This window comes from Oncorhynchus kisutch, linkage group LG17, assembly GCF_002021735.2.
Source record: "Oncorhynchus kisutch isolate 150728-3 linkage group LG17, Okis_V2, whole genome shotgun sequence".
Lineage (NCBI taxonomy): Eukaryota > Metazoa > Chordata > Actinopteri > Salmoniformes > Salmonidae > Oncorhynchus > Oncorhynchus kisutch.
The window spans coordinates 12036628-12054081 of NC_034190.2; the positions used below are offsets into that span (position 1 = coordinate 12036628).

General features: G+C 50.1%; 1 protein-coding gene across 3 annotated transcripts in view; it reads left to right on the forward strand.

The window, feature by feature from the left end:
* Positions 1–16836, forward strand: part of zgc:63863 (TBC domain-containing protein) — a 31624-nt gene extending 14788 nt beyond the window's left edge. The window contains exons 8-9 of one of the 3 annotated variants that reach the window (XM_020504988.2): positions 11705–12024; positions 16542–16635. In XM_020504988.2, coding sequence (XP_020360577.1) covers positions 11705–11981 — 277 coding nt within the window. In that variant the 3' untranslated portion in view covers positions 11982–12024; positions 16542–16635. Of the gene's footprint in view, positions 1–11704; positions 15866–16541 lie in introns of those variants that run through there. The other 2 variants (XM_031795120.1, XM_020504989.2) reach the window with 2 other exon arrangements.
* The last annotated feature ends 618 nt before the right edge of the window (positions 16837–17454 follow it).

The following is a 17454-nucleotide window of genomic DNA, read 5'->3' on the forward strand; positions in this document are numbered from 1 at the left end:
CAGCCCACACCACAGACTATTCTCCTCATGATGCTGGAGCTAATCCTCTTCCTCCTTAGTGTCTTTTGTGATGTGGCTGATGTTCAGTCCTGCCTGTCTGCATCCCAGTCCTTTGTATGCTAACGCTATGTGTCAGTCTGTGAGATTGAGCCTGTAGATCCCTGCACGTTTCTCCTTTTCCCCCCACAGGTAGGTTGCTAGTCTCACTTTTATGATGGTATCAACACCAGCGGGAGCTAATGAATACCTTTAGCATGCCCGCAAGAGCAATGTTGTTCTCCCTCTATTCATGTGTCCCTGGTGGACAGAAATGTCTTCTAAACAGTGTTTTGGATCCAGTGACAGCAATGTGGTTGACTTTAGATCTGACAGGCAGCGAGAGAGAAAACCTGCCTCTTGTCAGAAAAGGTTGTGGAGAAGGATGGGAGGGTTAGTTGTCTGGGTTTGGGATGTATTCTCTTCTCTTTTCAACGTCACACTCGTCACACCACAGAGAGAGAAGGGGGGGGGGGGGGCTTGTGCAGATGCCAGCTATCCAATAAATAAGCCTAGTCCCTAGGTAATTATGGGGCTGTCTTATTTAGCATGAAAACCCCCATCTCCATCAGGGGCGGGGGGGGAGTGGGTAATTTGGGAAGGCTGCGTTGTGTGGTACATGCCCCAATATTGTTCTTGGGGCGGAGATGAAATTAGTAGCTTTCACCGCACTCCAACCCCTGGTTTCTGGCTCTATTTGTCTGACTGACTTTAGAATGGGCTGCAATGGGGAGGCTGTGGTTAGAATGGGCTGCAATGGGGAGGCTGTGGTTGCAATGGGGAGGCTGTGGTTGCAATGGGGAGGCTGTGGTTGCAATGGGGAGGCTGTGGTTGCAATGGGGAGGCTGTGGTTGCAATGGGGAGGCTGTGGTTGCAATGGGGAGGCTGTGGTTGCAATGGGGAGGCTGTGGTTGCAATGGGGAGGCTGTGGTTGCAATGGGGAGGCTGTGGTTGCAATGGGGAGGCTGTGGTTGCAATGGGGAGGCTGTGGTTGCAATGGGGAGGCTGTGGTTGCAATGGGGAGGCTGTGGTTGCAATGGGGAGGCTGTGGTTGCAATGGGGAGGCTGTGGTTGCAATGGGGAGGCTGTGGTTGCAATGGGGAGGCTGTGGTTGCAATGGGGAGGCTGTGGTTAGAATGGGGATGATGTGGTTAGAATGGGCTGCAGTGGGGAGGATGTGGTTAGAATGGGCTACAATTGGGATGATGTGGTTAGAATGGGCTGCAATGGGGAGGATGTGGTTAGAATGGGCTGCAATGGGGAGGATGTGGTTAGAATAGGCTGCAATGGGGAGGATGTGGTTAGAATAGGCTGCAATGGGGAGGATGTGGTTTCAATGGGGAGGATGTGGTTAGAATGGGGATGATGTGGTTAGAATGGGGATGATGTGGTTAGAATGGGCTGCAGTGGGGAGGATGTGGTTAGAATGGGCTACAATTGGGATGATGTGGTTAGAATGGGCTGCAATGGGGAGGATGTGGTTAGAATAGGCTGCAATGGGGTGGATGTGGTTAGAATGGGCTGCAATGGGGTGGATGTGGTTAGAATGGGCTACAATGGGATGTGGTTAGAATGGGCTGCAGTGGGGATGATGTGGTTGCAATGGGCTGCAATGGGGAGGATGTAATTCGAATGGGCTGCGATGGGGAGGATGTGGTTAGAATGGGCTGCGATGGGGAGGATGTGGTTAGAATGGGGAGGATGTGGTTAGAATGGGCTGCAGTGGGATGTGGTTAGAATGGGGAGGATGTGGTTAGAATGGGCTGCAATGGGGAGGATGTGGTTAGAATGGGCTACAATGGGGAGGATGTGGTTGCAAGGGGGAGGATGTGGTTAGAATGGGCTGCAATGGGGAGGATGTGGTTAGGATGGGCTGCAAGGGGGAGGATGTGGTTAGAATGGGCTGCAATGGGGAGGATGTGGTTAGAATGGGCTGCAATGGGGAGGATGTGGTTAGAATGGGCTGCAATGGGGAGGATGTGGTTAGAATGGGCTGCAATGTGGAGGATGTGATTAGATTGGGCTGCAATGGGGAGGATGTGGTTAGAATGGGCTGCAATGGGGAGGATGTAATTCGAATGGGCTGCGATGGGGAGGATGTGGTTAGAATGGGCTGCGATGGGGAGGATGTGGTTAGAATGGGGAGGATGTGGTTAGAATGGGCTGCAGTGGGATGTGGTTAGAATGGGGAGGATGTGGTTAGAATGGGCTGCAATGGGGAGGATGTGGTTAGAATGGGCTACAATGGGGAGGATGTGGTTGCAAGGGGGAGGATGTGGTTAGAATGGGCTGCAATGGGGAGGATGTGGTTAGGATGGGCTGCAAGGGGGAGGATGTGGTTAGAATGGGCTGCAATGGGGAGGATGTGGTTAGAATGGGCTGCAATGGGGAGGATGTGGTTAGAATGGGCTGCAATGGGGAGGATGTGGTTAGAATGGGCTGCAATGTGGAGGATGTGATTAGATTGGGCTGCAATGGGGAGGATGTGGTTAGAATGGGCTGCAAGGGGGAGGATGTGGTTAGAATGGGCTGCAATGGGGAGGATGTGGTTAGAATGGGCTGCAAGGGGGAGGATGTGGTTAGAATGGGCTGCAATGGGGAGGATGTGGTTAGAATGGGCTGCAATGGGGAGGATGTGGTTAGAATGGGCTGCAATGGGGAGGATGTGGTTAGAATGGGCTGCGATGGGGAGGATGTGGTTAGAATGGGCTGCGATGGGGAGGATGTGGTTAGAATGGGCTGCGATGGGGAGGATGTGGTTAGAATGGGCTGCAATGGGGAGGATGTGGTTGCAATCGGGATGATGTGGTTAGAATGGGGAGGATGTGATTTAGAATGGGCTGCAAGGGGGATGATGTGGTTAGAATGGGCTGCAATGTGGAGGATGTGATTAGATTGGGCTGCAATGGGGAGGATGTGGTTAGAATGGGCTGCAATGGGGAGGATATAATTAGAATGGGCTACAATGGGGAGGAGGTGGTTAGAATGGGCTGCAATGGGGAGGATGTGGTTGCAATGGGGAGGATGTGATTTAGAATGGGCTGCAAGGGGGATGATGTGGTTAGAATGGGCTGCAATGTGGAGGATGTGATTAGATTGGGCTGCAATGGGGAGGATGTGGTTAGAATGGGCTGCAAGGGGGAGGATGTGGTTAGAATGGGCTGCAATGGGGAGGATGTGGTTAGAATGGGCTGCAAGGGGGAGGATGTGGTTAGAATGGGCTGCAATGGGGAGGATGTGGTTAGAATGGGCTGCAAGGGGGAGGATGTGGTTAGAATGGGCTGCAATGGGGAGGATGTGGTTAGAATGGGCTGCAATGGGGAGGATGTGGTTAGAATGGGCTGCAATGGGGAGGATGTGGTTAGAATGGGCTGCGATGGGGAGGATGTGGTTAGAATGGGCTGCGATGGGGAGGATGTGGTTAGAATGGGCTGCGATGGGGAGGATGTGGTTAGAATGGGCTGCAATGGGGAGGATGTGGTTGCAATCGGGATGATGTGGTTAGAATGGGGAGGATGTGATTTAGAATGGGCTGCAAGGGGGATGATGTGGTTAGAATGGGCTGCAATGGGGATGTGGTTAGAATGGGCTGCAATGTGGAGGATGTGATTAGATTGGGCTGCAATGGGGAGGATGTGGTTAGAATGGGCTGCAATGGGGAGGAGGTGGTTAGAATGGGCTGCAATGGGGAGGATGTGGTTGCAATGGGGAGGATGTAATTAGAATGGGCTGCAATGGGGAGGATGTGGTTAGGATGGGCTGCAAGGGGGAGGATGTGGTTAGAATGGGCTGCAATGGGGAGGATGTGGTTAGAATGGGCTGCAATGGGGAGGATGTGGTTAGAATGGGCTGCAATGGGGAGGATGTGGTTAGAATGGGCTGCAATGTGGAGGATGTGATTAGATTGGGCTGCAATGGGGAGGATGTGGTTAGAATGGGCTGCAATGGGGAGGATGTAATTCGAATGGGCTGCGATGGGGAGGATGTGGTTAGAATGGGCTGCGATGGGGAGGATGTGGTTAGAATGGGGAGGATGTGGTTAGAATGGGCTGCAGTGGGATGTGGTTAGAATGGGGAGGATGTGGTTAGAATGGGCTGCAATGGGGAGGATGTGGTTAGAATGGGCTACAATGGGGAGGATGTGGTTGCAAGGGGGAGGATGTGGTTAGAATGGGCTGCAATGGGGAGGATGTGGTTAGGATGGGCTGCAAGGGGGAGGATGTGGTTAGAATGGGCTGCAATGGGGAGGATGTGGTTAGAATGGGCTGCAATGGGGAGGATGTGGTTAGAATGGGCTGCAATGGGGAGGATGTGGTTAGAATGGGCTGCAATGTGGAGGATGTGATTAGATTGGGCTGCAATGGGGAGGATGTGGTTAGAATGGGCTGCAAGGGGGAGGATGTGGTTAGAATGGGCTGCAATGGGGAGGATGTGGTTAGAATGGGCTGCAAGGGGGAGGATGTGGTTAGAATGGGCTGCAATGGGGAGGATGTGGTTAGAATGGGCTGCAATGGGGAGGATGTGGTTAGAATGGGCTGCAATGGGGAGGATGTGGTTAGAATGGGCTGCGATGGGGAGGATGTGGTTAGAATGGGCTGCGATGGGGAGGATGTGGTTAGAATGGGCTGCGATGGGGAGGATGTGGTTAGAATGGGCTGCAATGGGGAGGATGTGGTTGCAATCGGGATGATGTGGTTAGAATGGGGAGGATGTGATTTAGAATGGGCTGCAAGGGGGATGATGTGGTTAGAATGGGCTGCAATGTGGAGGATGTGATTAGATTGGGCTGCAATGGGGAGGATGTGGTTAGAATGGGCTGCAATGGGGAGGATATAATTAGAATGGGCTACAATGGGGAGGAGGTGGTTAGAATGGGCTGCAATGGGGAGGATGTGGTTGCAATGGGGAGGATGTGATTTAGAATGGGCTGCAAGGGGGATGATGTGGTTAGAATGGGCTGCAATGTGGAGGATGTGATTAGATTGGGCTGCAATGGGGAGGATGTGGTTAGAATGGGCTGCAAGGGGGAGGATGTGGTTAGAATGGGCTGCAATGGGGAGGATGTGGTTAGAATGGGCTGCAAGGGGGAGGATGTGGTTAGAATGGGCTGCAATGGGGAGGATGTGGTTAGAATGGGCTGCAAGGGGGAGGATGTGGTTAGAATGGGCTGCAATGGGGAGGATGTGGTTAGAATGGGCTGCAATGGGGAGGATGTGGTTAGAATGGGCTGCAATGGGGAGGATGTGGTTAGAATGGGCTGCGATGGGGAGGATGTGGTTAGAATGGGCTGCGATGGGGAGGATGTGGTTAGAATGGGCTGCGATGGGGAGGATGTGGTTAGAATGGGCTGCAATGGGGAGGATGTGGTTGCAATCGGGATGATGTGGTTAGAATGGGGAGGATGTGATTTAGAATGGGCTGCAAGGGGGATGATGTGGTTAGAATGGGCTGCAATGGGGATGTGGTTAGAATGGGCTGCAATGTGGAGGATGTGATTAGATTGGGCTGCAATGGGGAGGATGTGGTTAGAATGGGCTGCAATGGGGAGGAGGTGGTTAGAATGGGCTGCAATGGGGAGGATGTGGTTGCAATGGGGAGGATGTAATTAGAATGGGCTGCAATGGGGAGGATGTGGTTGCGATGGGGAGGATGTGGTTAGAATGGGCTGCAAGGGGGAGGATGTGGTTAGAATGGGCTGCAATGGGGAGGATGTGGTTAGAATGGGCTGCAATGGGGAGGATGTGGTTAGAATGGGCTGCAATGGGGAGGATGTGGTTAGAATGGGCTGCGATGGGGAGGATGTGGTTAGAATGGGCTGCGATGGGGAGGATGTGGTTAGAATGGGCTGCGATGGGGAGGATGTGGTTAGAATGGGCTGCAATGGGGAGGATGTGGTTGCAATCGGGATGATGTGGTTAGAATGGGGAGGATGTGATTTAGAATGGGCTGCAAGGGGGATGATGTGGTTAGAATGGGCTGCAATGTGGAGGATGTGATTAGATTGGGCTGCAATGGGGAGGATGTGGTTAGAATGGGCTGCAATGGGGAGGATATAATTAGAATGGGCTACAATGGGGAGGAGGTGGTTAGAATGGGCTGCAATGGGGAGGATGTGGTTGCAATGGGGAGGATGTGATTTAGAATGGGCTGCAAGGGGGATGATGTGGTTAGAATGGGCTGCAATGTGGAGGATGTGATTAGATTGGGCTGCAATGGGGAGGATGTGGTTAGAATGGGCTGCAAGGGGGAGGATGTGGTTAGAATGGGCTGCAATGGGGAGGATGTGGTTAGAATGGGCTGCAAGGGGGAGGATGTGGTTAGAATGGGCTGCAATGGGGAGGATGTGGTTAGAATGGGCTGCAAGGGGGAGGATGTGGTTAGAATGGGCTGCAATGGGGAGGATGTGGTTAGAATGGGCTGCAATGGGGAGGATGTGGTTAGAATGGGCTGCAATGGGGAGGATGTGGTTAGAATGGGCTGCGATGGGGAGGATGTGGTTAGAATGGGCTGCGATGGGGAGGATGTGGTTAGAATGGGCTGCGATGGGGAGGATGTGGTTAGAATGGGCTGCAATGGGGAGGATGTGGTTGCAATCGGGATGATGTGGTTAGAATGGGGAGGATGTGATTTAGAATGGGCTGCAAGGGGGATGATGTGGTTAGAATGGGCTGCAATGGGGATGTGGTTAGAATGGGCTGCAATGTGGAGGATGTGATTAGATTGGGCTGCAATGGGGAGGATGTGGTTAGAATGGGCTGCAATGGGGAGGAGGTGGTTAGAATGGGCTGCAATGGGGAGGATGTGGTTGCAATGGGGAGGATGTAATTAGAATGGGCTGCAATGGGGAGGATGTGGTTGCGATGGGGAGGATGTGGTTAGAATGGTCTGCAAGGGGGGAGGATGTGGTTAGAATGTGCTGAAATTGGGAGGATGTGGCTGCTATGGGGAGGATGTGGTTAAAATGGGCTGCAATGGGGAGGATGTGGTTAGAATGGGCTGCGATGGGGAGGATGTGGTTAGAATGGGCTGCGATGGGGAGGATGACATTAGAATGGGCTGCAATGGGGAGGATGTGGTTGCAATCGGGATGATGTGGTTAGAATGAGGAGGATGTGATTTAGAATGGGGTGCAAGGGGGATGATGTGGTTAGAATGGGCTGCAATGTGGAGGATGTGATTAGATTGGGCTGCAATGGGGAGGATGTGGTTAGAATGGGCTGCAATGGGGAGGATATAATTAGAATGGGCTACAATGGGGAGGAGGTGGTTAGAATTGGCTGCAATGGGGAGGATGTGGTTGCAATGGGGAGGATGTGATTTAGAATGGGCTGCAAGGGGGATGATGTGGTTAGAATGGGCTGCAATGTGGAGGATGTGATTAGTTTGGGCTGCAATGGGGAGGATGTGGTTAGAATGGGCTGCAATGGGGAGGATATAATTAGAATGGGCTACAATGGGGAGGAGGTGGTTAGAATGGGCTGCAATGGGGAGGATGTGGTTGCAATGGGGAGGATGTAATTAGAATGGGCTGCAATGGGGAGGATGTGGTTGCGATGGGGAGGATGTGGTTAGAATGGTCTGCAAGGGGGGAGGATGTGGTTAGAATGTGCTGAAATTGGGAGGATGTGGCTGCTATGGGGAGGATGTGGTTAAAATGGGCTGCAATGGGGAGGATGTGGTGATGTAGAGTTCTCCCTCAATAGCTTTTTTCAGGCCTTTTCAGTGACAATTTTCTGATGATTAAGAAACATTGTGATTTATCACAATCAAATCAACAGAATTTAGCCTACCACTTCTTTCCTGCAGAAGCTGCCAGCTGTACCCCACCCAGTGCATCAGCTCCTCCAGCAGCAGTTGGTTGGTTGGCTGTTTGGTTGAGGGGCCTCCCCTCCCAGCCTTCTGGATTTACTGTGAGAAGCGGCTGGCCCAGCAGGACTGTGATGTAGCCGGCTTGGCCTCCACTGAGGCTGCACTGGGGGACAGTGATATCACCTCCGGCACATCTCTGAGCCAGGCGGTGGGGGGTTGAGGGGGGGATGGAGTGGGGGCTGGCACGGCAGTGGTTCCTGCGCAGCGACAGCGAGCATGCTGGGAAGCACAGAGGCGTTGGAAACGGATTAGCCAGTTAGACCTTGTGCACAATCACCTCTGACAGAGCTCCCTCCAACGAAAAGCGAACGGTTGCCGCTGCATTCATTTTTCCTTCCTCTCTCTCATACTCAGTCTAAAAATGTGGGTTTCATACGCAAAGGCAACGTATGATTGTAAACAAGTCTGTGTGTTAACATCTTGAAGGTCATGACATTGTGTGATATGATGCTTGGTGCTGATTTTTTTTGTGTGTTTGGTTGTGAGTGTTTACCATACCAATTCACAGGTGACCGTGACATCTACATACCCCCTACCTCCCTCCCTCACTTTCCCTCTCCGTAGCCCGTATCCTTCCACCAGCGCTGCAGTCAACCCTCGGTCCGTATCCTTCCACCAGCGCTGCAGTCATCCCTCTGTCCATGTCCTTCCACCAGCGCTGCAGTCAACCCTCGGTCCGTATCCTTCCACCAGCGCTGCAGTTATCCCTCGGTCCGTATCCTTCCACCAACGCTGCAGTCAACCCTCGGTCCGTATCCTTCCACCAGTGCTGCAGTCATCCCTCGGTCCATGTCCTTCCACCAGCGCTGCAGTCAACCCTCGGTCCGTATCCTTCCACCAACGCTGCAGTCATCCCTCGGTCCGTATCCTTCCACCAGTGCTGCAGTCATCCCTCGGTCCATGTCCTTCCACCAGCGCTGCAGTCAACCCTCGGTCCGTATCCTTCCACCAACGCTGCAGTCAACCCTCGGTCCGTATCCTTCCACCAGCGCTGCAGTCATCCCTCGGTCCGTATCCTTCCACCAACGCTGCAGTCATCCCTCGGTCCGTATCCTTCCACCAGCGCTGCAGTCATCCCTCGGTCCGTATCCTTCCACCAGCGCTGCAGTCATCCCTCGCTCCATATCCTTCCACCAGCACTGCAGTCAACCCTCGGTCCGTATCCTTCCACCAGCGCTGCAGTCATCCCTCAGTCCGTATCCTTCCACCAGCGCTGCAGTCATCCCTCGGTCTGTATCCTTCCACCAGCGCTGCAGTCAACCCTCGGCCCGTATCCTTCCACCAGCGCTGCAGTCATCCCTCGGTCTGTATCCTTCCACCAGCGCTGCAGTCATCCCTCGGTCTGTATCCTTCCACCAGCGCTGCAGTCATCCCTCGCTCCGTATCCTTCCACCAGTGCTGCAGTCATCCCTCGGTCCGTATCCTTCCACCAGTGCTGCAGTCATCCCTCGGTCCGTATCCTTCCACCAGCGCTGCAGTCATTCCTCTCAGGGTGTAAATGACATTGCTGACAAGAGGCCTTGAGTGACAGCCGGATACAAATGTCTGCCTGACAAGCAATGTAGTGACACTGCCTGTGCCACGCTCTCTGGATGGCTGGTTTCTGGTTGCTTCCTTCCTGTAGTAAGGTCAGGCAGTCAGTCAGGCAGGCAGGCAACAGGTAACATCGGGTAGAGAGAGGAGGCGACATCTAGAAGACAGGGTCACAATCATTAATTCAAACAATGTTTTGCAATGGAAAAGGAAAATGAGCATTACTTATTGGACATTTCAGGTAGAATTCTCCCTGTTTCAGTCTGTTTCCTTCCGTTTTAGAGTCTAATGAATTTGACCTAGCAGAGCTCGGCAGACTGAGAGTGTGCTGTGGGGGTCTCCAATTCGAGAATTGGCATTAGCTCCGTTAAGGAAGGTCATGTCTGTGTTTGTTTAACTTTGACCCAATGTAGAGTAACATATGACCTTGTGTCCCCTCCCCTTGCTCAGTAGTAGAGTGGTGAATGACATGACGTGTGAGGTCAAGTGTTAGAACTATTGACCCACTTATTATGTGTATAGGGGGAGGGCAAAGGAAAGCGGTAGAGAGGGACTCAAAAGTAAAGAGGGAGAGCGCGAGCAGGGGGATTGTGTTGCGTCACACTGCACGGCTGAAAGAGCAGCTCCCGGTGGCACCACGACAAACAGAACAGGGCCTGTCGGTGACGACTCAACCACACTGATCACCCTCTGCTTCTTCTGGGTCACGAGGACAGCTGCATGCCGACTCACCCGTCTGACCTCTCTTCTGTCCCTACTTTACTTCGGCCTAGGGAATAGGGTGCCATTTGGGACGCATCGCTGGTGTAGTAAAGCTAAACATGAATTAAAACATGAATACACAACTATTGTGGCACAGGAACACTGGCTACAGTGTGCCACGGTCACAGAGAATGACAGATGGGCACAGGATGGAAGGCTCACAAGGCCAATAGCCAAATTCATTTTGAAATGGCCCTCTATCCCTGAAATGACAACATACTTCATTTCTAAGTTAAGACACCAGCAAAGCCACCTCTACCTGACAAAATATTTCCCCCAACTCCCTCAAGGTTTAGAATGAGCTGCTTTCATCACAGTCATCAGCTCACTATCCTGTCAGCTGTATTCAAAGACTCAGTGTCACGGTCATTGACGAGGTCCTAGTCCCTTTCAACAGGAGGAGAAATGAGAGGAGAGAACATGGGCTAAGCCAGCCACTGACTGCACAGTACACTGTCACTGTCACACAGAGTGTGTATTCCAAATGACACCCTATTCCCTATTTAGTGCACTACTTTTGACCATGGCACATAGAGCTCTGGTCAATAGGGGTGCACTATATAGGGAATAGGGTGTCATTTGGAACGCCGTAGGAGAGGAGTAAGTGATAGGAGTCACCGGTGTACCACTACAGTATGTACACTACAGGAGGTTCATCAGAACAACCTGGCCCTCTGGGGTGTTAAGCTGTTTAAAGTGAAAGTTTAAAAGTTAATTGCTCTGCTGTTACCTGTCAGCTATTTTCATCCTGGGAGCAGTAGCAAATTATACTAATGAGAGAGAGAGATTGGAGAAAGGGACACTCTAAAAGCCCTCTTTAAAAGAGGAGAATGAAAGACTTAGACATTGAGCCCCTCAGCCCAGGCGTGAACGCTCAGGGTACCATTTTCCCAGAGGCGCTTTTCTGCCATTAACCGCCACGTTTTTTTGTGTTTTTTTGCCAGGTTCATAATCAGGAAAAAAGGCATTTGCATTTGGTATTGCAGCGCCATGTTTACTATTACTTCCAGAGGGATGATAATGAAATGGAAGTGAATATTTTATGATTTTTTAATGATGTTTTTCTTCGAACTGTTGAGGAAAATGTGTGTTGCTGTGATCTTACCCATCAGCACTAGCTGGTGCTTCTGGTGTTGTGTTGCTAATGTAATTGAGAAAAAGCTGTAGCCATATGAAGTGTCTTTGTTAAGGCCATAGGGCACTGTTCCCTCCCCCCCCCCCCCCCCCCCCCCTCCCTCCCTCCCTCCCTCCCTTCTCTCCCCCCCCCCCCCCTCCCTCCCATATGGTGTTTACTTTTTTTCATCTGTCTCTCTCCCTTTGGTCTTTCTTATTGACGTATATTTGTCTACCTTTTCACTATTCTTGTAAGCCATAACTAACTCGTAAGCCATAACTAACTCGTAAGCCATAACTAACTCGTAAGCCATAACTAACTCGGCAGAGATGAATAACTGTTATGAGAAAGTGTTTCTCTCAGACAGTATCTACTTCTGTCTGTCTCCAGCATCACCATCAACTGTTTCAAGGCTTTCCAGGCGGCCACTCAGCAGCAGCGGCCAGACTCGGTCCTACGTCGGCAGCTCCTCCAGGGCCGGGCCCGAGGCCTCGGAGGCCCAGACTCCCAGCTGGTCCTGTCCAGGGACACGCAGCCCAACCAGGCTGCCAACCAGCTCGTCAAGATGGCCGTGTGGGGCATCTCAGCCACCTTGGGGGCGGCCGCTCTGGCTGTGGCCCAGACCGCCCTGGACTGGGCTCCTGATTTCTTCATGCAGCTCTTCTGATGGATGTACTGCAGCCTGCTGTTAAGGAGCAGAGGGGAGGGAGGTAGGCGGGAGGGAGAGGGGAAACTCGAAACTCCTCCGCTTAATGAGTAGGGGGAATGTTATGCTAGGGAAAGAAGGGAGGGAGGAGCTAGTGCCGAACAGGTTGTGTCACACACATATGTAGACCACCAGCTGAGGAGAGGGGGCGAGGGGGGCGGAGGAGGGGTTGGCACCTCAAAAAACCTTTTGTGCCAAAATTAGTTCCATTTAAAACAAAGGGGAGAAAAAAAGTATTTATTTATTCAGTAGTGTTTTTATTTATGTATTTTGTGCTAATATTGGGGAATGGAAGGTAGCCAGTAGATGAGTTTTTGTAATGATAAGCATTTTTGAGTGCCAGCCTGTGTGCCGTCAGCAAGTATGTCTGGAGAGAAAAACGCACCAGTAGCTAATTCACAGCAGCAGGCACACAAATTATTAAAAATACGTTTTTTCCCTGCTGAATGCCTTGGGTTGTGAGCGACGGGAGCAGTTCATTAGGGGGTTATTTAGAGAGGTCGACTCTACAGAGAGAGACAGAGAACTACATTTCAGCTTTAAAATGCCACTTTAAAGTAACTGGGTTCACTTAGTCCATGGTGAATGAGGATGTATGCAGTACATATAACACTCAAACCCTACCCGGAGTTGGATACTGCACTTTAAAAGGGAGGCTGCATCCCAAATGGCTCCCTATTCCCTTTTCTAGTGCACTACTTTTGACCAGGGCTGGGCTCTGGTAAAACATAGTTGTATGTATGTGTATGTGTATGTGTATGTGTATGTGTATGTGTATGTGTATGTGTATGTGTGTGTGTGTGTGTGTGTGTGTGTGTGTGTGTGTGTGTGTGTGTGTGTGTGTATACATATATATGTGTGTGTATATATATATCTATACACACACATATGTGTATAGATATATATGTGTGATATATGTATATATATGTGTGTGTGTGTATATATATAATCTACATACATAATCTCTCTCTCTATATATATATATATATATATATATATCACATATATATATATATATATATATATATATATATATATATATATATATATATATATATATATATATATATATATATATATATATATATATATATCACAGAGTACTGCTGTCAGAGTACTGCTGTCAGTATCCAAAGACCTATTCGGTCAACTGTACTAGCTGTGTCGCCCTGCTGGGTCGCCCTGCTGGGTCGCCCTGCTGAGTAGCCCTGCTGGGTCGCCCTGCTGTGTCGCCCTGCTGGGTCGCCCTGCTGTGTCGCCCTGCTGTGTCGCCCTGCTGGGTCGCCCTGCTGTGTCGCCCTGCTGTGTCGCCTTGCTGTGTCACCCTGCTGAGTCGCCCTGCTGAGTCGCCCTGCTGTGTCGCCTTGCTGTGTCGCCCTGCTGTGTCGCCTTGCTGTGTCGCCCTGCTGTGTCGCCCTGCTGTGTCGCCTTGCTGTGTCGCCCTGCTGTGTCGCCCTGCTGGGTAGCCCTGCTGGGTCGCCCTGCTGTGTCACCTTGCTGTGTCACCTTGCTGTGTCGCCTTGCTGGGTCGCTCTGCTGTGTCACCTTGCTGTGTCACCTTGCTGTGTCGCCCTGCTGTGTCGCCTTGCTGTGTCACCTTGCTGTGTCGCCCTGCTGTGTCGCCTTGCTGTGTCGCCTTGCTGTGTCACCTTGCTGTGTCGCCTTGCTGTGTCGCCTTGCTGTGTCGCCTTGCTGTGTCACCTTGCTGTGTCGCCCTGCTGTGTCGCCTTGCTGTGTCACCTTGCTGTGTCACCTTGCTGTGTCACCTTGCTGTGTCGCCTTGCTGTGTCGCCTTGCTGTGTCGCCTTGCTGTGTCACCTTGCTGTGTCGCCTTGCTGTGTCGCCCTGCTGTGTCACCTTGCTGTGTCACCTTGCTGTGTCACCTTGCTGTGTCACCTTGCTGTGTCACCTTGCTGTGTCGCCCTGCTGTGTCACCTTGCTGTGTCACCCTGCTGAGTCGCCGTGCTGCCTTTTTTATAAAGTATATTAAATTACTTTTTTTTTCAAGAATCTGTCTCGAAGGCAATGTGTATCCGTCCAAGTTTGCAGGTATTGCATTCTATTAGTTCAACGTTCTCACTATTTATGGAAGGAGACCCTCTGAAACACTAAACATACTTAAAGCTGATAATGTTACAATGAATGTTTTGTGTTCACCCCCTGAATTGGATGCTGTCTGTGTGCACCCCCTGAATTGAATGCTGTCTGTGTGCACCCCCTGAATTGAATGCTGTCTGTGTGCACCCCCTGAATTTAATGCTGTCTGTGTTCACCCCCTGAATTTAATGCTGTCTGTGTGCACCCCCTGAATTGAATGCTGTCTGTGTGCACCCCCTGAATTGAATGCTGTCTGTGTGCACCCCCTGAATTGTTTTAATTTGTCTTTGGTGATCTGTGCACCATGGATGTGGCAACCAATGGACAGCTGTTGCTTTTCAATCATTACGACATTAATGACTGCCAGGAAGTTAACATGTTTGGTTCTGTAAAAACGTATGTTTGTGTGCCATGGAGCCCAGTAAGACCCTACTAACCAAGCCAGAAAGAAACAGGCCGTATTTTGTATTTAATGTGAGTTTAATTTCAGCCCCTGGCTTTTGGCATGGCTTTGGCCCAATCACTCACACTGGTGTATCACTGGAATCCATTTAACTAATGAAAATTACAAAGCAAGGTCTGGCCTCATTTTTAATTGCCCAAATTTGACAACATGTTTGACATGTATGACACTTGTATATTTTAAATTGTCATAGGTTGTTTTTAAAGGGATGCTTCTGGACTTTGGCAATGAGGCCCTTTTATCTATTTAACCAGAGTCATACTGGACACAGAGACATAAAACATGGGGTCCACCAGTTCATCTGATGCTGAGGAAGTAAATCTTGAAGTATCTTGAAGTATCTTGAAGTATCCTTTTAAAAAGCTGCTTATGAATAGTTTTGAAATGATTATCAGTCATTTCTTATGATTTATTAATTGATTTGTTAATTATTCTTTTGCTAGATTTTAAGATGTGTTTTTTGCATCCTTTACAAGGAAAGTAACATTATAAATATTTACTTAAAATGAACTTGGCACAGATAGAAGTTCAACAAAACCTCTGATTCCGGCTACTGGCCTTTCTGGAAGATTATCTAGTTTGATGGGAGACACTAGACAGTTAGTTTATTGGCTCAGTCTCTCTCCCGCTCTCTCTCGGTCTCTCTGTGTGTGCGTGTGTGTGTCTAACTGCGGTCTAGTTGGCACCCGCTCTTCTAAATCCTGTCCAGTTGAAACAGGTTAGCGTGAATACTGGTCTTTTGGTTTACCCTGTCTGTCTTGATCCTGGAGTTTTCCACTGAACTCATGTTTACCCCCAGAGACTATGGGCAATTGTCTGAATAACTTTACCAAACTTGGTACATTAGACTATACTTCACAGAGAAAGCCCATTCTGAATGGGTATCCGGCAGTAGCCATGGTACAGGAATGCTTCTCAAACGGTGCCCTATTCCTACTCAAAAGTAGTGTACTATCTAGGGAATAAGGGTGCCAGTTGGGAAACGCCCAACTAGATTACCCCAATGTTTTATATTTTCTTTAGTTTGAATTTGATGCACAGTGCACACGCGTGAAATGGTTTACATTAATTAGCGGTATAGTAGGATGCAGTTTAAAGGTGACATTTCTACATATTACAGAGTCTTTGCACATGCTGTTATGACTATGGCAATATTGATCGTGTTCTTTCATTCAGGTCTGGTGTTATTATATTCTGTTATTCTGTTATTATATTCTTGGTTAGAGAACAATGTTTGTCTTTCGGTAGGGAAAACCACATCAATAAAGACATGGGGGAAAAAACATTCTAGTTTTCATTGCTTTGTGTGATGTATTGTTGTCTCTACCTTCTTGCCCTTTGTGCTGTTGTCTGGGCCCAATAATGTTTGGACCATATTTTGTGCTGCAACCATGTTGTTTTGCTGCCATGCTGTGTTGTCATGTGTTGCTGCCATGCTGTGTTGTCATGTGTTGCTGCCATGCTGTGTTGTCATGTGTTGCTACCATGCTGTGTTGTCATGTGTTGCTGCCATGCTGTGTTGTCATGTGTTGCTGCCATGCTGTGTTGTCATGTGTTGCTGCCATGCTGTGTTGTCATGTGTTGCTGCCATGCTGTGTTGTCATGTGTTGCTGCCATGCTGTGTTGTCATGTGTTGCTGCCATGCTGTGTTGTCATGTGTTGCTGCCATGCTGTGTTGTCATGTGTTGCTGCCATGCTGTGTTGTCATGTGTTGCTGTGTTGCTGCCATGCTGTGTTGTCATGTGTTGCTGCCATGCTGTGTTGTCATGTGTTGCTGCCATGCTGTGTTGCTGCCATGCTGTGTTGCTGCCATGCTGTGTTGTCTTAGGTCTCTCTTAAAGTAGTGTTGTGGTATCTCTATTGTCGTGATGTGTGTTTTTGTCCTATATATTTTTTTTGATTTGGGACACCCAGGGATTCATCATGACATCTGTACCTTTTGACTCATGGGGGTGGTCTAGATCGCTCTCTGGATATGAACCACACAACCTACACTACCGTGAGTCCACAGAGACCAGGAGGACCGTGAGTCCACAGATACCAGGAGGACACAGACATCACCAACCCATCTACCTTGGTAGCCCAGAGGACACAGACATCACCTACCTTGGTACCCCAGACAGAGCGCCAAGGAAAGAACAATGTTTTTCTAATGTATATGTTATATGAGATACAGCACTAAAAGAATAGCATATACAGTGAGGTGCCGGTACGGAGTCAATGTGCGGGGGCATCGGTTAGTCGAGGTAGTATGTACATGTAGGTAGAGTTAATTAAAGTGACTATGCATAGATAGAGTGGCAGTGGGTAGAGGGGGGGGGGGGGGGCAATGCAAATAGTCTGGGTAACCATTTGACTAGATGTTCAGGAGTCTTATGGCTTGGGGGTAGAAGCTGTTTGGAAGCCTCTTGGACCTAGACTTGGCGCTCCAGGACTGCTTGCCGTGTGGTTGCAGAGAGTCTATGACTAGGGTGGCTGGAGTCTGATAATTTGTAGGGGCTTCCTCTGACACCGCCTGGTATAGAGGTCCTGGATGGCAGGAAGCTTGGCCCCAGTGATGTACTGAGCCGTTTGCATTACCCTCTGCAGTGCCTTGAGGTTGGAGGCCGAGCAGTTGCCGTACCAGGCAGTGATGCAATCAGTCAGGATGCTCTCGGATGATGCAACTGTAGAACCTTTTGAGGATCTGAGGACCCATGCCAAATCTTTTCAGTCTCCTGAGGGGGAACAGGTTTTTCCCGTGCCCTCTTTATGACTGTCTTGGTGTGTTTGGACCATGTTAGTTTGTTGGTGATGTGGACATCAAGGAACTTGAAGCTCTCAACCTGCTCCACTGCAGCCCCGTCGATGAGAATGTGGGCGTGCTCGGTACTC